We start from the raw sequence: 21,062 nt of genomic DNA, 5'->3' as shown, positions 1-21,062 counted from the left end.
GCAAGAATATTAAAAAGTGACCTTTTGAATTTCACAGCTTGGAGAGTAAGGTTATGTCAAAATGAGTCAACTTGTAAATAAAATTGAACTAAAAATCAGTCTCTCCAGTGACTACATGTTCCAGCTATTAGATCTGCAGTTTTGTTTTTAAATTCCTACTCAACTAAGAAGTAGGTAAAAAAAAGCTGAGAAGGCAGAATCATTTTTACTGATCTCAGAGGATTCAGTAGGAGATGCATAATGTTGAATAAATATTACTAACACCATGATATGCACTTTTTCTACCCTTGTAATTATAGCTGACCCTCAAAAATGACCAAAGGGGACCTAATCAATTTCTCTCTTACTCACAGTAAATCTAAGCCATCCTTTCAAAATTTGATAGGAATCAATAGAGAAACATATTTAGTTATATTATGTACATTAAAACTTGTCAGCCACCCATAACTCAAAGCTCATATTTCAGATACTAGGAATCATGAGATGGAAAGAATGTATTTTTATTTTCCTGATTAAGCAGTTTTTTTTTCTTTTGAATTGCTCAAATTTTATGGTTTTCTCAATATAAAATCTATCAATCCAAAATATTTGTTATGTGTTGACTAGATACCAGGAACTGTGCTAAGTATTGGGGATATTAAGATTAATGACAAGAGTCTTCTGTGACTTTACTTTCTCCTGCCGGGGATGGAGGTGGGTTGAGAATACAATGTCTAAATATTCATTAATCAATCAATAAGTATATATTAAGTAGGCAATATGACATGGGTCTTTTGATAGGTATGGATATAATAAGTAGAGGGAAAGGTAAAATGTAAGCTTTCAATTCGATATCAGAAAACACTTTTTCTAGGAGTTAGTACCTAAGCTTAGTTTTGGAAAAAGCTGGGAATTCTAAGAGGTAAAGATCAGAAAAGATTGTACTCTTGACATTGGGGAACAGCAGTCTGCTACACAGTCACAGAGGCAGGTGATAGAAGGCCAAATGTGGGGAACAGCAAGAAGAGAGAATAATTGCAGGGAAGAGTGAGAAATAAAGCTGCCAAATGACAATTAATCAACAAGTCTATATCAAGTACTTACCATGTGGTAGGAACTATACTAAGCATTAGGAATATATCAGAGAACATCCATTCTAATGTAGGAGACAACATGTACATAAATATACATAAAAAATAATAAGATGAAATGAAAGGTGACCCTACAGCAGAAAGTTATAACAGCTTTAAGACTGAGAAAGGGTACCCACAGAGAAAAAGGATTTGAACTACTGAGTCTTGAAGAAAACTAAGGATCTGTGAGGTAGACATAAGGAGAGAGCACATGCCTCTAGGAAGGGTGGATGGAAACTATAGAAACTATAAAATTTGGCAACTGAAAGACTGATGAGAATCAATACCAAGTTCAAAAATAAAGACACTATTTCTAGGCTTCTGTTTGTGAAACATGATTCATTTATAATGCAGAAGAAGTGGTTTTCCCTCTATAGCTATCCAACTAATTGGTGCATTCTTCTTGAAAGGCATTATGAAAATATACATTAAGAACTACAGAACTATCCAAAGCCTTTGACTCAGTGATCTCACTAGTAGCATTATTCCCCAAGGATGCTATTAAAGGGAAGAAAAATTATCTGTAGAAAAATACCCACAGCACATTTATCTCTTCTAGATACAACTCACTCACACACTCTCTCTCTCTCTCTCTCTCTCTCTCTTCTCTCTCTCTCTCTCTCTCTCTCTCTCTCTCTCTCTCTCTCTCTCTCTTCCTCTCTCTCTCTCTCTCTCTCTCTCTCTCCTCTCTCTCTCTCTCTCTCTCTCATACACACATACATACACATACATACATACACACACACACACACACACACACACACACACACAACCACAATACTGGAAGTAACTCAAGTCAAAAAAAAAATGGAAAAGAACTGAAAAAAAAAGCACAGTGCATCAACACAGAAATCATAAGTACAGAAATGACAAAGAAATATGGAAAGATAGAAATTCAGAGAAAAAAAGCAAAATGAAAGTAATAAAAAAAATGTCATGTTAAAAAATCAGTAGCATGAAGGTAGGACAGAAGAAAAAGAAAGTTAATGTGATCAAAGAAATACAAGTTGTCTTTGTGTACTTAGTGTTTCATATAGTAACATGTATGCGTGGTCCAGACCTGCCATCTTATCTTTATAGGCAATTCCTGGTATGAAAACTCTCACCATTAAAAAACTAAAAAAGATGCTCTCAATTGTTTTATATTTCCTATCATTCTGTAAAATGATCCCCATACTAGGTTTAGGATTACAGTCGGGAATCAGGTTAGGGTTAGGTTTAGCGAATTGTAGCCATTCCACTTACTAGGAAGGTACTCCATCTTCCACTTTTTTTTTTTTTTTCATTTTTGGTAGCCATCCCCCATAAGGAGCCATCCCCCATCTCTTAGAATTCTTTCTGTTTTCAAGGCTAAACACTGGCTGTCCCTCGTCTGTGAAATCTTTCCTCATTCTCAGCGTATTTAGCACTCTCTTCTTCCCCAGTGTACTCTACAATATTTTTTGATGTATATAGTGTATTTTCTCAGTTGACAGTAAGTCACTTGAGGGCAGGGACTCTAAGTTTTGCCCTTGCAATCCCTAGAACCTGGCATCATGTCTTGCAAACGGCACAAGGTGAACAAAAACTTGCTATTCAATAATATTAATGACATAACAGCAACAGTAACAATCACACACAGACATATTTAATACATTAAATCAGGTATCTAGGGAGCCAAGTTTGAATCCAGGAAGACATGAGTTCAAGCCAGGCTCCTGCCTCATGCCAGTCTTGTGACTCTTGGTGACTCACTTAACCCATCTCTGGCCCCAGGCAACTCTAAGATAATAAATTACATTAAAAATGCTAACTTTCATTGGTAAAGAGAGTTTCCTCACCTGGGAGTCCTCTACACCAGTAAAATCACAAATCCAGTCCTTATTCTTCATAGACTTGACAGACTTAATTGATTACTCTTACCAACAAGCTTTTCATCAATTATCTCTAAGAAGGAGGAACTCACCAACTTCAGAATTAAAGGAACTGAAAGGACTGATAATGAAAGAAATCTCAAAACTTACCACTAAGACCACCAAGAAGGCTTTTCTTCCATTTAGTTTAAAAAAGAACCTCTTGCAAAATTAGAAGAGAACGGAAGAAATTATGTTTGAAGCACAGGGTTAGAAGAGATCTCCAAAGATAGCAGGAGATTCCTTGTCAGGGTATGAATAGAGAAAAGATCTAGTACTTGCATACTTTTTGGCTCTCCTGATCCCACAAATGCTTGTCATTGATTCAACTATCTTTAAAGTCAGTTTGCTTTTCTCCAGACCCAAGTCTCTTTTATATGGGCTCTTATGCCTTATCCTCTAAGTAATACCACATTTTATTTTTTAGCTCACACTGAACGACCCGTGTTCCCCTGATCTGGGGTTTAAGAAAGACAGGTGGATGGATTTTAAATCCAAATGAACCCAGGGCATTTACGAATCCCTCCTCAAAAGTGTTCAACTGTGGAAGACGGTTAAATAAATCTATCTCTGGCAACAAGGTAGGGATTGTCAAGGCAAACTATTTACACATACTTTTCTTGGAGAGAGATTAGGAGCTCAAGGGATAAAAAGCAGCTCAATGTCCTTTTATGTATTTTTCACCCTCATCAGAGCTTCTGCTCAATTGTGTCAAGGAGACTGATTTCTCTCCATCTTAGATGCCAAGTATAAGATGTTCAGATGAGGAGTCGAGGACATGTCTAGTTAAGCGCCCTCAATGATAGAGATGGAGGGGGGTGGAGTAGGGGGGAAGCAATTGACATAGTACTAGCTCACTTTATTATCTAAATTTGTTTAAACTATTTCCAGAACCCAAAGAAGAAAAAAATCATACCATGTAATAATTATAGAGTCATTACACACACATAATCCTAATATTATCACTACACCTATGTCTCATGCCTCTAAGAAGGCATAAGGTGCTGATTCAATGATGGATACATTTTTCCTCTGTGCATGAAAAAATTCATAATGGAAAATTAATAATAGCCTTTTAATAATTATGTCACCTTGGAGTTATGCAACACCTTTTCTGTGGAAAAGTTTTATGACTACCTTAATTAAAGTTTTAAAACTTTCCCTCTAAAACAACAGTATTTCTACCTAAGAAATATGATTCAACCCAAAGTAGTCATACGCTAACCATTTTTAAGGGTACAGAAACAAGCTCGGGAATCGACGTGTCAAAATATTAGATTGTTCTGTTCCCTTCCCCCATACTTGAATCATCTCTTTCTTCTGTTCTATTCAAACATTGGATTTTTTTTTTAGGAGGGTGGATATGGGGTAAAATGTCTTATAAAGACTAGGATTCTGTTTGATTTCTTTTTGCGTGTGTATAGGGGTCTCTACAGCTAAGTTACTCTGATATTCTTCACAAGTGTTCTACCATTCTCTCCTTTGCCCACTGGACTCAAGCGTTCGTAGGATCATCAATCAATCAACACACATTATTAAACTCCTCCTAGGGACCAGGAACCGTGCCAGGCTCTGGAAATACAAAGACAAAAACGAAACAGTCCTTCATCTGAAGGAACTTATGTTCTAAGCAAAAAGCCGTAAGATCGGAGAGGGAGCCACTCACTTTCTATTGGGGGCGATGTACAGTTTACGCAGTCAGGAAGGCAACAAGCATTTATTAAAGACCCCACTTAGATGCCAGGCACTAGAACAGTGGAGATATGACAGACATAATCTATTAAGAACTTTCCATTTTAATTATTTAAATAAGGTTGAAAAGGGATATCCTTATATTTGGTCTATGGAGAAAACATAAACAAATACTCTAATTTTGAGGATGAAGAAACTGAGGTTCTTGATTCTGTTCTTCAAATCTAAGACCCTTTCCACTGGGCCAGTTCTGGATTTTTTTAGATTCATTTCAACAAACATTTACTAACACTTGGCCATGTTGTTTGCTAGTCACTAGGAAAAAATAAAATCTGCCCTCAGAGTTTACATTCTACTTAAAAGTACACCTTCTGGGGGAGCTAGGTGGTGCAGTGGATAGAGCAACAACCCTGAAGTCTGGAGGACCTGAGCTCAAATGTGACCTCAGACACTTAACATTTCCTAGTTGTGTGACCCCAATCGCCTCCGCAAATAAATAAATAAAGTATATCTCCTCAATTTACCTGGGTGAAGTTCCTGGGTTACTCAAGTCCTTGTCTAGACCTTCAGAATGGGGTATTGTGTAAAGCTGTTTCTTCTTATCCATTCTCAATCCAGGAGTCCTTGGAACCTTAATTCTCTGAGGTAATCCTTACTTACCCAGTATTCAGTGGCTCCATGTCTCCATCCTGCAGCCTCAATAACCACTAGCCCAGGACCTTGGCTTCCTTAACCTACAACCAAGTACAAGTGTATATGCTTCCCCTAATTTAGACACTGACAGTTTCAATAAGAGCCCTTTGGCTGTCCTCTCACTTAAAGGGCTTGTAAAAGTTCCCAGGTGTTACCGTGAGATGGAAAGGAGGAGGGATAACAAACTGGTTCCTCCTCTTAGAAATCTTAAAATGATTTCAAAGCACTCAGAGGCATGCTTTATGATGATGAATACCCAGATACCTTTCCCACCACAGAGAGGGATGGTGGACGTGAAGAACCGGTCTGACACCTTGCCGTCTACAGTACTGCTACCCTAAGGCTGTGTCTTAGAAACAGACACTTAGGCACCTTCCTGTTTTCATTCCCCACCCCCACTCCCCATCTTTTACTAGCCAAATGGGACAAGTATAATTTAACACTGAAGGCTCTATACTGAGAAACATCCACAGGCCAAGGGCCCCTGGTCCTTCCAGGAGATGTCAAGGGGTTGGAATGAAACATAAAAGTGCAGCTTAAGAGACTTGCTGATTTTACTGGGGGTGGGAAAGAAGCCAAGGCTGGGTGGGGAAAGGTCCATGTCCCAAAGCCGCCAGGCTGGGGAGCGGAGGTCAGGTGACTGCCTGCCTGCCTCCAGGAATAGAGCAAAGAAAGATTTCAAACATGGAGGTCTTTATGAGGTATTACTTTGCCATTCAAGTAGGGGAAAAGCAAATCTTTCTAAATTTAAAGTGCTATATTTCTCTAAAAATGAATCTAGTAGAAAAAGTTTTGGACTGGAATACAGAGGAATGACTTCTTAATCTGGCTCTGCATGTGAGGAATTATGAGACTATGAGCAAGTTCTTGAACCTGTCTAGACATCAACCGCTTCATTCATTAAAGGAGTCAAGTTTAGCGAGGTCACAGGTTTTGGGGACCCAGAGATAGATTTCAGAAAGTTCATGAAATTGGACGGGAAAAATAACTAAATCTTTATTGTCGCTAAACTCCAACTGAAATTTAGCATATTTTTAAAGTATGAATGGAGGCAACAAGCATTATTCTGAGAAATTTCACCAGACTGCTGAAAGGGTCTATGCCAGAAAAAAGAGAAATATAATTCCTAGGGTCTTCTGTAGGTTTGGCATTCCATATTATGGGGCTATGATCTCTTTCTTCAGTCTCAGGAAGACCTGAGTTCAAAGCCTGCCTTTGAAATTTACTAGTCATGTTTCTCTCTTCAAGTAGTCCAAACCCTCTCAGCCTCCACTTCCTCATCTTTTAGATTAGAGATACTAATAGTTCCTTATTCTTAGGCTGGTTATGAGGATCAGATTTGATACTGAATGAGAAGCATCTTGCAAAGTGCTTGGGTTAAAGTACTTTATGAATGACACTTCTTATTCTATTCAACAAATCTTTGGTGGATCACCTATTTTGTGCCAGTTGTTAAATTCTTAAGATCACAGAAGGACAACATATATGAAAGAAGTCTTCCCCTGGAGCTTGGGGGAGGAAGACAACCTGGAAATGAAATGAGATGGCACTTTGTAAACCTTACGGTCTTACATAAATGTGAATTATTAGTAACAGTAATTATAAACATAGAAAATATCTATATATTATATGATGCTAATGACTCTTTAGGTACAAACCAGTTTGTTTTTATTTATGATTTTCTTTTCAAAGGACTTCACAAGTACAATAAGAGGAAAAAAAAACACGGCTAAGTAGATATTCTTTAAAAATTGGGGGGTTTTAATGAACTCAAGTTCAATATCAGTCCAGGGGCCAATATTACAACCCAGAAATCTAATAGATCTTGGTCAGCACTGGGAGACATATGGTCCAGGACTATGGAAAACCTAGATTTACAGGACTGCATCAAAAGGCCAGACCTGAGTTCAATATTCTATAACTTTTTAGCTATTTTGAGAAATAGTCCATAGTACTTATGCAATATTGAGAAATCTAGAGGAATTCCCTCAGAATGTTTGGGCCATTTACTCTTCATTAATCATCATTAATTAAGCACCACATATATTTCAGGTAAAAAACAGCTATGAATAGTAGATAGAGAATCAGTGTTCAGAGTTAGCAAGTTCCTGAGGGTCAATGTTGAAAATTTATCCTTGCGTATTTTTTGAAAACAAAATGCTTCAATTAAAAAAAAAAAAAGAGTTAGCAAAACCTGAATTCAAAGCCTGCTTCTGATGCGTGCCAATTTTGAAAGTCTGGGCAAGCCATTTAACTACTCAGAGCAATAGGCGGAGTTGTACAAATCAAAAAAGATTGCAATGGGTTACAATCTGTATCACATTGGTGAAATCATATATGTAGCAAAGCATCTAGCAATCTGTCTATGGATATATCTACCATCTGTATGAATTTAAAAAAAAAAAAAAACTTTTCTTTTTTCTTTTTTTTTTTTTACTCAAGACAATTGAGGTTAATTGCCCAGGGTCACATAGCCAGAAAGTATTAGGTGTCTGAGGCTAGCTTTGAACTCAGGTCTCTTGACTTCAGGCTGGTGCTCTATTTGCTATACTAACTAACTACCCCTAAATAAACTTTTCACAGAATAAGTATCATATTTTGATACCAATTTTAACAGTTTACATAAATTGCAAAAATTCTAAGAAATTCCCATTGACCTATATGTAGTATTTTGTTTTATTTTTCTTGGAACTTCCTTTTTATTTATCTTTCTAGACTCAAACAGACAAGTTCTATACCCCTCCCTAAGCTAAAAATGTTCCTGTTAACTTTTCACCATTCATTAAAGGAATGTAATTTAAAATCAATAAAGAGTTTGCACATCTGCAAAGATAATTAAAGTCTGTGCTCATTTAGCCTCGGGACAACCTTGTAAGTCCTTCATCCTCATCTGGATTCAGGGTCCTATCTGAAATCTCAACTGGCAAGAGCATATGGAGACCTGTGATCAGAGCACACTTGATCAGCTCCCCAGGTGTAAGAGATAGGCTGAAATCTACAGGGAAGAGAAATGCGATGAATGTTCTTTTCAATCCTCTATTGTCAGGGGTCCAATTGGTGAATGGAGGCAATCTGCCAGGCATGTGGCTGTAGAGGGTCCTCTCTATTATCATTCAAAGCACGCGATGGGGTGCCAGTGATAGTCTGTGAATATGCCCACTTAGGCACAACATGCTCTAAGATGGCCATGATTTGATGCATTGTCTGTGCCCGACTCAGTCTTTCTCAGAGATGTAGCAATCTATTAGAAAGAACAACTAGCAGGAAGTATGGTTGCTCTTAATTAGCATAATTAGAAAGTGCAAAGTCTTTTAATAACTTCTATTAAGCTATTTATCAAAAAAAAAAAAAAAACCCTCCCCAAACCATATCTCACTTCCTTTTTTGGGTTGTCTTGATCATTTCTATGACCTATCCAGCTAGCAATGTACTCTCATGAGTAATTTTAGTATTTTTGGCCACGACCTCGTCTTAAAAATGATGAGCTAAGGGTATTATTTGCCAAGCAATCCTTGACAATTGTCTTACTCCTATTTGCCAAAATTATTTTCTATTTCATTGCCTTATCTGAATGTGTTTTGTTTCCCATTCATTCGCCAAACATCTATTCTTTATCTTCTATATGTCAAGTAAAAAGCAGCTATGGTGGAGTGGATACAGAATCAGCATTAAGAATCAGCAAGACTCACTTCTGATGCATGCTAATTATGAGACCATGTGCTCCTCACTTAACTACTTACTTGTAGGCAAATGGCTAGGATTATTAGTTGCAGAGCAGTTACCAATCCATCTGTCTTAGTAGATAGATCTTGGTCAGCACTGGGAGACAAGTAGATAAATGCCTACATTATATATACACACATACATAATATATTTGTTTTTATGTATGTATATGTATACACAAACACACACACACAAAGCAATTTTTGGGGAAAGAGGGAATCAAGGTAGGCTTTTTGCAGCAGATGCTACTTGTACTGAGCTTTGAAGGAAGAAAGGAATCCTGAGATGAAGAAAGGACATATTCCAATAAGAGGGCCAACCTATGCAAAGACACAAGATGGAAGACAGAATGTATAGGCAACTGTAATTAGGCTAGTTTAGCTGGGATTTAGTGTATGAAAGAGAGTAATGTCCAGTAAGCCTGAGAAAGTAGATAGGAGCCAGGTTGTAAAGGATTATTTTGAAAATGTAGGAATTTCTATTTTATCCTAAAGGCAATGGAGAGAATATTAGTGAGTCAGACAATAAAGCTTCTTGGGCAAAGGAATGACATGGTAAGACTTTTGATCTAGGAAAATCATTTTGGGTGGAGGATGGAGTGGGGAGGAGAGAGAATGACAACAGGAAGAACATTCAAAATATCATGACAATAATGGAAGCAAGAGACTATGCAATAGTAGTAATAGTAGTAGTAGTATTAGCAGCAGCAGCAGCAGCAGTAACAGCAAAAAATATAGCAGTAATAAAGTGGTAGTGATATGTTTGAAGTTCAGCATACTCAATGATGAAATTGATGGAGACACCAAATGATGAGATCAAGTGAGCAATTGGCCCCAGATGTTGGGGTTCAGTCATGTGAAGAATTCACAATAGTCTTTCTCTGGAAAAAGGTAGGAGAAAAGAAGAGGTAAAATAGGCACCAGGAGTGGCAAATATGAAATAGAATTGAGAGAGCAATAGAATAGGGAAAAGATTTTGCATGAATCCATTAAAGGAATAAGCCATGGAGTGTGAATATACTATTGACTGGCAGGGTAAATCCATACAGCAATTTAGGACCTTAAAAGAGTTAGATTTAACCATATAACCATAGAGCAATTTGGATCTCTGCCCAAAGGGCTATCAAATCTTTGCTCCAACAGTGTCTCTACTGAGTCTGTATCCCAAAGAGATCATAAAAAAGGGGAAAAGGACGCACATGTGCAAAAATGTTTGTAACAGCTCTTTTTGTAGTGACAAGGAGCTGGAAATTGAGGGATGCCCATCAATTGGAGAGTGGCTGAATAAGTTAAGACATATAAATGTTATGGAATATTATTGTTCTATAAGAAATGATCAGCAGGATGATTTCAGAGAAACCTGGAGAGGCTTACATGAACTGATGCTAAATGAAGTGGGTATAACCAGGAGACCAACAGCAAGGTTATAAAATGCTCAATTCTGATGGACATAGCCCTTCTCAACAATGAGATGATTCAGGCCAATTTCAATAGCTTTGTGATGGAGAAAGCCATTAGCACCCAGAGAGAGGACTGTGGAAACTGAGCATGGATCACAACATAGTATTTTCACTTTTTTGTTGTTTTTTGCTTGCTTTTGGTTTCCTTTCTCATTTTTTGTCTTTTTGAGCTGATATTTTTGTGCCTCATGATCATCGTAGAAATATGTTTGGAGAATCACACATAATTAACATATATTGAGTTATTTGTCATTTGGGGGAGGGAATGAGGGGAATGGAGGGAAAAAATTTGGAAGACAAGGTTTTACAAGGGTGAATGTTGAAAATTACCCATGCATATATTTTAAAAATAAAAAAAGCTTAAACAAAAACAAAATAAAAGAGTAAGAAGGCGAAAGATAACCATGGGACAGAAGGTTGCAGCAGGCTAACCCAAAAAGGATTCAGCAAAGATGGCATGGGTCATGGACAGATTTATAAGGGAAATTGAATTTGGGGGTTTGACCTAGTTGGCTTTTTGATTAAATACAGTAAGGTAGAGTTATCCATGATCTCAATGTCCTTCCTTGCTTCCCTTGGGGAATAATTTTATCAATACTTCAGGCTTTTCTCTATCAATTCCACCTAGTGACAGATTTCATCAGTAATAGTAGCAGTAGCAGAGAGAGCAATAGCAGTAATAATAGTAGCAGTAGTTACAGCGGGAAGGGGAGGAGAAAGAAGAGGAAAAGGGATAGGAGAAGTAACAAGTAACAGTAGCAGCAGCAGTAACAGTAGTAACAACAGTAATAGCAGCAATAGCAGTGGCAGTAGTAGTAGTTGTTTTTCTCATTTGTCCTTCAGTCTTAAAGAGGACCAAAGACATGAAGGTGATGTCTTGATCTGCACATGAATTGGATATGAATGGGGTGTTAAACCAAGATAGAGTTTGGATGAACAGAATTCAGTGGATTAGAATTGACAAAACTTGACCATTAATTGGATGTGAGGGATGAAGGAGAGGGAAGACTCAAGAGTGACCCCTAAGTATTTGTCCTGTATGAATAAAAGGATAATAGTATCATCAATAGAAACAAGGAATTTAGAAAGAGCTTTGGGAGAAAGGAAACAAATATTTCTAGAGCTTAAAATATCAACTGGTTATCTTTTCCTCAGGCCTCTAATAAAAGGTCAAACCCTAGAGGGCAGGGTACATTTTTAACTTTCTCTTCTAAATATCAAGCTTAGTGCCTAACCCTGAATAAATGAATATGATCATTCAACAAGCATGGAACTACACAAGGAAGCTGACAGTCCAGTTCTTTGACATTCATATATATGCACTGAGAACATAATAGGTGCTTTAATAAGTGCTAATTGCTCCTTGAAGGATCCGTTCCTAAAAGGTTCTTTTCATATGAGTGAAAGTCTCTTTGAAACCAACAGTCTGGAGGTCTGTTGTGGTTTTTACCTGTTTAACAACCCTCACCCAATAATCTCACTGTAAGAGCAGAGAACACCAGACTTTCTATATACTTTAGCTTAGATGATGGTTTCGAACTACTTTATGAATGCTTTTTAACTTAGAGAAGATCAGGAACAGAACAGCACACAATGCATTCCACATGGAAAATTAAATGAGCTTTTTCTCGCTTAAAGTAAGGGTGCAAACCCAAATGCAGGCACTGATCTCATCCCAGCTTCCTCTGATTGCTGGGAAAAGATTTATGAAGTCTCACAGAGGCTCTTTCAAAATGATGGCTGTTCATTAGGCCAGAGGAGGCAGCCTTTTTTCTCCTGAATTTATCTTTGGCTTTGTGGCTTTCTTTAGGCATATTTGCTGGAAATGTTGACCCTGGTTTCTGGGAAGCTAATAGTGACTGAGAACAAACAAAACAGGACAGGGGTAGCATCAGAAATCTAGCTCCGATCAACACAGAGTTCCCCAAGCATAACCTTGAACATGGCACAAAGGTGAACTCCCAGAAGAAAGTCCACATATGTTCTTGAGATTCTAAAAGTCTGAAAATCCCTCCCAAAACTAACAAAGACAAGCTTCTGAGAGTTGGTGGTGAGGGTCATTCCTGAGCTTACTATGATTTTTCACCAAATAGAGATACTTAAAATAGACTATAAACTGTGTGTCTGTTTTTCTGTGTGTATACAAATGTGCCCCTGTGTTTGCCTGTGTAGGTCTGTGTCTCCCTCCCCCCTCCTTCTATTTGTCTCTCTCTCAGTCTGTCTCCCTCTGTCTGTTTGCCTGTCTCTATGTCTCTCTTCCTGTTTGTCCCTCTCTCCCTTCCCCCACCCCATCCTGTCCTTCTGTTTCTGTCAGACTCTCTGTCTCAGTCTATGTCTGTCTCTGTTACTGTCTCTCTCTCATACACACATACACACACACAAAACTGTGCCTTTTTTATTCAGGACCACTGCACAGTGCCTGAAACATAGTAGGTGCTTTTCCTTCCCAGTTCCCTTTTCTGCCTCTGTGTGCACTGACCCATACCACCAAGTAGTGAGAAATGGAAGAGATCTAGCCCACACCTAGTTCAACCCTCTTACATTACAGAAAAGAAAACTGAAGCCAGGGATTGTAAGTGACTAGTCACATGCATGGTGTCAGTGGTGAAACTGGATCCCAGATCTTCCAACTCCCAGACTGGGTCCTTTCAATTGTATTGCAAATAAATATGGGCAAGGGTTTTTCATAGTCAAATACATCCCTTTTATCTCATAGTGGAGGCTAAAGGAGGGAAGATAAGTCTAGGTGCAAACCAAAAGATCTTGCAAACACAGATCCTTGCATTTTCCAGCTGGCTCTTCTTTTCAGAAAAGTGACTCTAAAGTCATTTGTATGCTCCTTGATAATTTCCTCAGTAAAAACTCTTTGCATGAATGCTACATTAAAAAAAAAAATAAGGAAGATAAATTGGTAAAACAACATATCAAAAATAGCACCAGAAAAAAAAAAAAAAAAAAAAACAGCCCAAATGTGTTTTGTGGGGTCTCTATTGTGCAAGCAAAGGATTGAAATGTTAAAATATGAATTCTCAAAAAATGCTTCACACACACACACACACACACATACACACACACACACACAAGCACAAGCTAGATGGGTTCTCTGACTTTCCTGATGCCTTCACAAAGAATAGAATCAACACCCAGACAGAATTTGAACAAGACAATGCAAGGTTAGAAGCGTTCAAATGGTCTGCAGCTGTATCAATAATACCAAAAGGGGGGAGAAGGGGGATGAGGGAGTAGGGAGAAGAAGAAGGCAGGAAGGACTGGGAATTCTCATTCCTCCAATAGCCAGTCTGGGTGAACAGCGTGCTCATTTCCCTCTATACTGCCTGCCTCGACTTCCTCCAAAAAGCCTTTTCCAAAACTTCACTCCAGTGAGCCTGACTCTATTTCTACCCCCACCGGAAAGTTTTATCATCCCATGCAACCATCAGTGAAGAATCAAAGCTAAGGGAGGAAAATTCATTTTCTACCAACCCTCCACATCCCTCCCAAGCACCTGTTTCCCCTCCCTTTGTGTTATTGTCCCAGATGAGGACACATTCCCCGGCATCCCCTAACTTCCAGAAAAAAAAAAAGTGACGCACAAATGTAGTCGCAGATTATAAATAAACTTAAGGTAGCTCGGTATTACACATGACGAAGAGGGCTATTTTGTCAGAGGTGGCAATAAGCCCCACGTGGATGGCGTGACAGACGCTTGCAGAGTTCTCAGGTGAACGTCAAAAGTTCTCCAGAATCCCAGCGGGCGTTGCAAATAAAGGCTGCCTCTGTTCCCGGCGCACATGGCATTGCTGAGGGTTGGCCAGCCTGGCGCTCATGACAGGTGCGCGCTGCCGCTGGAGCCGTCCCCACTTTCCCCACTTTCCCCACCTCCCCGGGCAGGGCTGCCCACATGCCGTAAAGGGCCGCGGCTAAAGTTCCCGCTCTCCAGCGTTTCAAAGCTCGCAGACACACACTTACCTTGGACCGAGGTATTAGGTAAACTGGCTTCGTTCTCTCCCATTTTCCTATTTCTCTTTAACCGGGGGCCCCCGGACTCTTTCCAGCTGCGTCGGTTATGGTGTAAGCGTTGACCTTCTGACTTTCAACTGGAGTAGTGTAATCGGACACTACCTGCTCTCTGCTGTGAATAATTATGGGGCTGCTTCCTGAATTACCTGGGCTGGCCTGACCTGTTTCTGGATGAAGTGAGTGAGCTCACATGCTTTGATCCAGTGCTCTCCTGTTAACGTGGGAGCCCCACACAACAAGGCTTTGTTTCAGTTTTAATATTCATTTTTTTGATTGCTGACTTTCACCGGAGAGGGGGAAAAGTATTTGCACTTTGCTCCTGAGAGGTACTTGGCAATAGATAACAGGAGGCTCTAAAAGACATCCTTCATTTGCTTCTCTTCCAGGAAAAACAAAACAAAACTTTAAACACAGCATGGCGATATCAGTTTCCAGATATTCCTGGGCTGAATGAGAAAGATGGGAGGCAGTATGAAGGCAGTAGTTGTTCATTCATTCATTCAACAAGCCTTATCAAGCATCTTTTAGGCTCAAAGGAAAGGTGACAAAGAGGAGGGAATGATAAAAGAAAACTAAACAAAACAAAAGGGCTTTGCTTTTAATGAGTTTATATTCTAGTGGGATGGGGTGGTGAGAGGATCATACCTGTAGACCTGAAAGAGATCTCAAGAGGTATGTTATTATACACACACACACATACATATACACACATATATACATGTATATGTACGCATATATGTGTATGTAGTTGTATGTGTGTGTATATGCATGTGTATATTATATACATATATAATTATATAAATTGTATAAATAAGGAAACTTAGAACCTTTGGTGTTAAGTGACTCCCCTAAAGTCATAGAGCTATAAAGCCTCAGGATAAATATTTGAACTCAGGTCCTTTGATCTGGAGCCAGTCTGTTTTACAGACTGGCTCATTGCCTTTGAAAACGTGCATACAGATCAATATAATATAAGGTGATATTGAGAAGGAAAGCACTAGCAGATGGATGGGTGAGGAAAGGCTTCAGAGAAGAAGAATACATATATATATATATATATATATATATATACATATATATGTATATGTATATATATATGTACATATACATATATACACACATAGAAAGAGAGATACACACACATATACATATACACACATGTGTGTATATATCTATATCTATATCTATATATATATTAGCAAATTGAAATTGTTGAGTTATAAAAAAAGTCAAAGGGAAGATTTTTATAGAGATCCCACATTTGAGCTGTGGGAAAGTATTGTATTCTGAAAAATAGAGAGAAGCTATGCAGAGGAAATGGTTTATGCTGCTAAACAGAACGGAGAGGTGGAAGATAAACTTCAGGGAACAGAAGGAGGCTAACTTGGTTGGAACAAGAGAATGAAGGAGGAAATAATAAGGCTGTAATAATAGGGAATAAAGACTGTAAAAATAGAGAAAAGTCAGATGATATAAATGTCAGTTCTGAAGTTTGTAATTGATCTAGAGGAAATAGGGAGCCAGGGAAATTTTGAGGAAGCCAGTGACCTTGTCATACCCAGGCCTTAACAGAAGTGTGGTTTAACACAACCCAAAAACATCAAGGACAAAATAATATTTGCTCTTTTCTGTTCCATAATTTCCCCACATCTGATCTGGCTCATCCAGGCCATATTAAAAGAAGCAAAAATGAGGGCTACTACTTTTTTTTTTTTTAAACAATCTCAAAACAAATTCTGAGATTCTAGAGAATAGTTAGAAACTAGAGTCTAGTTAAAAACTACACATTGCATTATAGTTTACTAAGCTATCAGCTAATTATCAGGTGTGTAAATAGATATAAGCTTTATCTATATAGATCTAAAACTCTCCCTCAAAAAATGAAATCAAACCTCTTCCAGAAGTCTGACTATAAATGAGGAATTGCAATCCAGGATTTGTTTCTCTGAGTCTCAGGGGTCCTTCCATAAAAACTGAGGAGGGAGGTGACCTCAGCCAGACATCCCTCCCAGGCTTAAGGTTCTGAGATGAAAATTCCAGATTGCATTCTTCCCCCAAGACTTAGGAAACCTGTAATGTACACACTGTACTATAGTATACATTTCACCAGGATGATCCAGGAACTGAGATGTTTACATATAGAGAGCACACAGTAATCTTCATTTTTTATCTACTTAAAAGGGCAAGCGGGGAAGCCCAAAAATACATCTTCATTCATTCAGGCAGAGTCCTAAACACAGACTAGCTGAACTGCCCTCAGTCACCTCCAAAAAGTTACCTGGGTCCATTCTAAACCCTCGTGGGCCAGAGAACTGAGTTCCTTTCTCTCCCAGGAACCCCCTCCCCAACACCCCCCCCCCCCAAACGCATGAATAATAAATGCAGGAATAAAAGCAACCAAGCAGAACCCTAGCAATACAAAGATTCCATGTGTACAAAAAAAAAAAAAAATCAGAAATGCAAGGCTATATCCACATGTTTTAAGTTAGAGAAAATAAATCTAAAAAGTTTGAAGAAGATTCACGTCAATTTAATAAGCATCTACTATGTACATAGCACAGTTCTAGGTACTGGAGAATATAAAGATAATAAATAATAAATATATTAAATTACAATTTTAATTTAATAAATAATAAATAACAAATTCAATAAATTAAATTAACTTAATAATAAATCAAATTAAAATTTAATTTTAAAATGATAAAAATAAATAAAATATAAAATTAAATTAACAATAAAATTTGTAAAAAGATAAAAGGGTCACGCTTTCAATGAGTTTATAGTCTCCTCGAGAATAAAGCCTGTAAACAAATCAGTGAATACAATGTAATTTGAAGAAAATGAACAACTAAGGAGAATAGAAAAAGTTTTCTTGTGGAAGATAAAATGTGCTGAATTTTAAAAGAGGCTAAAAATAAAAATTCAAGGAAGGAAAGTGAGGAAAGAAGTGCATTACAGGCATGGTGGACATAGCACTTACAAAGACAGAGAGGTGAGAGATGATATTCCATTTTTGAACAACAGTTTTTAAACCAGTAAGCTTGAGCAAATGTAGAGAAAAGTGACATAACTAGAAAGGTGAAATGAAGCCAGACTGTAAGAGGCTTTAAAGACCAGGCATAAAGATTTTTATTTTATGTTAGAGGAATGTGGTCCATGATAATCATCAATGGAATTTCCAGGATGATCTAGGAAGATCCCAGAAGTTTACAGAAATATGTGTAAAAGTCACTGGAGAGGACTGTGCTGGAGATAAGGGAATGGCTCACTGAGGAAGGGAATGTATTAGCTGCTGTTTCCCATTGGAGAGGGAAGAGATACAGGATCTGTGAGTCAACAAGTACTTATTAAATGCTTACCATGGGCTAGACGCTGTGTCAGATTCTGGGGATAAGAGGACAAAGCATAAAACTTTTGAATGGGGGAGACCAGTGTGTAGAGTTACATGCATACATTCTTGTGTGTATATATATGTATATATTGTTCATATATACTTGTGTTATATATTATGTATTATATTAATTTATGTTTAAAATTAATTAAAACATACTAATAATAGTAATTAATAAATAATATGTAAGTGCCTATATATTAATAATATTATATATTTAATGTATCACATTCATATGTATACACAGATATGTGTGTATATACTATATACATATAGGCATTTGCAAGTATATATGCATATTTATGTCTACACATGAGTTCATTCTTTGTTAATATCCATGTGCGTATATATATATATATATATATACATACATATATATGTGTGTGTATATATATATATATATATATACACATATATATAAGTTTGTCAGCTGTGTATCTATATGCATGTGAGACATGGATATATAATTAAACACAATCATTCAGGATTTCTCTAATGTCTCCATGCTGTTTCAGACTCCTAAAGTTTAAAAGCACTGAGCCACTACACAAAGTATTTAGATGCATCATAGTTTGGGAGGAGACATGAGCAATTAGGAGATTTTGAAGGCTTCACGCAGAAGATGATCCTTGAACTGAATCTTTACAGTAGATGGATGCCATGAGACAGCAGTAAGGATGGAGGGACTTGTTTGCAGGCAGGATGGCCACTGCTAGGGCATGGATAAGGGAAGAGTGTCTTGTGAGGAGCAGAGAGGAAGCCAGTTTACAGCATACAAGAATGTGAAGGTAGAAAGATAAGTTGAGATCAAATCGAGGATGGCTTTAAAAGCAAAACAGAAGAGTTCCCATTTTTATACTCACCCACAATAGGAAGCCACTGAATGAATGGAATAGAAAAGTCACATTGTTAGATCCTTGCCTGGCAAGGATGTGTAAGATGGATTGGGGTAAGGAGTGTTGAGACAAGGAGATGAATTCAAAGTGTGCTGCAATCATATAGAGAAGAGGGAAAGAACTGGAATAAAGTGGCCACTTGGTGAATACAGAGAAAACAGTCAAATTCAAGGAATGTTGTAAAGGTAGAAATATGAGTAACAATTGCCAAAAAAAAAAAAAAATTTACTAGATCTTTTTAAATTCAGCACTATAGAAATCAATAGATAAATTTATCTATTGTTACCCTCAATACAATTTGCTGTCTTTAGCTCCCAGAAAGTCCATTAAGTCCAGAAAAAAAGAAGTAGAAAAAGTAAAAATGTGAAAATGTCCCTGTCTCACTATTTTTAGTTGAGAATATATTTTTAGTTTAGTTGAAATATATTTTTTTGCTCAAATGAGTCTCTTTTTTTGTGGAGGGGAGGGGATTGACTTTCCCAGTTAGTAATTGTGAAGTATCTGAGCCCAGATGGTCCACTTGACTCTAGTGCTCTATCCAGTAGTTATCCCACAAATGAATCTTTTACAAACCACCCCTAACATAAATGTGAGTTATTTTTGTTATTATTATATGAACACCAATTATTATTGAATAGAAGGAGAATGTGATAAAATAATAAAGATTCTTGGATTTGACATCAGAAGAGTCTGGATTTAAATACTAGCTCTGACATTTGCTAAACAAATGGCTTAATACTTCCGAACCTCAGTTTCCTTCTTTGTAGATAAGAAGCACAGGAAGACTCAAAGAGATAATGTGTATAAAAGACTCAGCAAACCACAAGGCTCTATATAAACCCCATCTTTTGTTGCTGAGAAACAGCGTGGCCTAGGCCTAGAGCTAATAGGGGCCTTAAAGACCCTGCCCAGGAGACAAGGAATTGAAGAATATTCAGACTTAAATTACTTGACATGTGCTGCTTCTGTGACATTAGTCAAATGGATTCATCCTTTAATATCATAGTCAACTCTACAGCTAAGCTTCAGACTAGTTCCAATCTTCCTTGTTAGAGGGAATATTCACACTGGGAAACTAAGTAAATGGCACAATGGATACAGCACTGGGCCTGATTTGGACCCTTCTAGCTAAATGTCACTTAATCAGGCTCAGTTTCATCAAATGTAAAATCTGGTAATAATAGCATCTACCTCTCAGCGTTGTTGAGAGGATCAGATAGAATGTTTGTAAAGTACTATACAAAACTTATACGAATGCTAGCTATTATTATTAATAGTAATAAGAGTATTAACATTATTATTATTCTATTGAAATCACCAGTCTAAATAGCAACAATAAATATCAGAATAGCAATGGGGATGTAGAAAGGTAGGATTTATCCTTCCCAGAATTAGGGGTTTCTATACGAAATATTAATATCCGTGAAGAAAATGACATGTCTTTGCATATACATTAAAGTATTAAGCACATAGCAAGTCTAGCAAGTGGTGGTTGATTGGTTGATTTTCTGTTGGGAAGATCTGTATGGTTTTCTCAATAAAAAAATTTAATAAGAGTTTCGGGAAAGGATCCAGCCCAGATTCCATAAAGCAAATTTATGTCAAGATATGGATGAAAATCCAAAGCATGGGCAGGCATGTTGGCCTGTGACCTGCATCCAGTGGAGTATTGGAGAGTATATGCAAACCCTTATTTTAGAGGCAACTCTAATAGCTATTTCTCACTTAGCATAGTATAGATTTTCTTAGTGAAAACTAGAGTACCCAGAGACCAAGTGTACTGATCAAAGTCGCAGCAATCAGTAGGAGGGCAAAAGATTAGAACTCCCAGGCCCTTAATCCCCCAATCCATTATTTAGACCAAGGGTCAACAGTGTTTGGCTGGATCCAATTTGGCAACCACTTCCAAAGAGTATGAAAGGGAGGGAGGGATTGGGATCCCTGGGGCCAATTCCCATACTCAGCTGCCAATGCTAATCAAAGGATTTACTCAGTCCCTGGAACTGGGCAGGGCTGGTAATTCTGGGAAGCCACTGGGTAAGGGATGAAATTCTCATTGTATTTTCCAGCCCACCAGTTAATAAGAAATTATGGGGGTGGGGGTGGAGTGGGTTGGGGGTAGGAGTGGGGAGAAAATGGTATAAGGTAAGAAAGATAAAAATTAAGAAAGAAATATACCAAGAA

General features: G+C 37.8%; 1 protein-coding gene across 1 annotated transcript in view; it reads right to left on the bottom strand.

Annotated features, from left to right (window-relative positions):
* NAALADL2 (N-acetylated alpha-linked acidic dipeptidase like 2) overlaps positions 1-14,837 on the bottom strand; it is a 979,587-nt gene extending 964,750 nt beyond the window's left edge. Inside the window, exon 1 of the mRNA XM_051983192.1 lies at positions 14,541-14,837. Coding sequence (XP_051839152.1) covers positions 14,541-14,583 — 43 coding nt within the window. The 5' untranslated portion in view covers positions 14,584-14,837. The remainder of the gene's footprint in view (positions 1-14,540) is intronic.
* Positions 14,838-21,062: the final 6,225 nt, after the last annotated feature.

Source organism: Antechinus flavipes, chromosome 3 (genome assembly GCF_016432865.1).
Source record: "Antechinus flavipes isolate AdamAnt ecotype Samford, QLD, Australia chromosome 3, AdamAnt_v2, whole genome shotgun sequence".
In the NCBI taxonomy this organism is placed as follows: Eukaryota; Metazoa; Chordata; class Mammalia; order Dasyuromorphia; family Dasyuridae; genus Antechinus; species Antechinus flavipes.
Note: the sequence above shows the minus strand (reverse complement) of the source record. Positions and strands in the feature narration are given on the sequence as shown.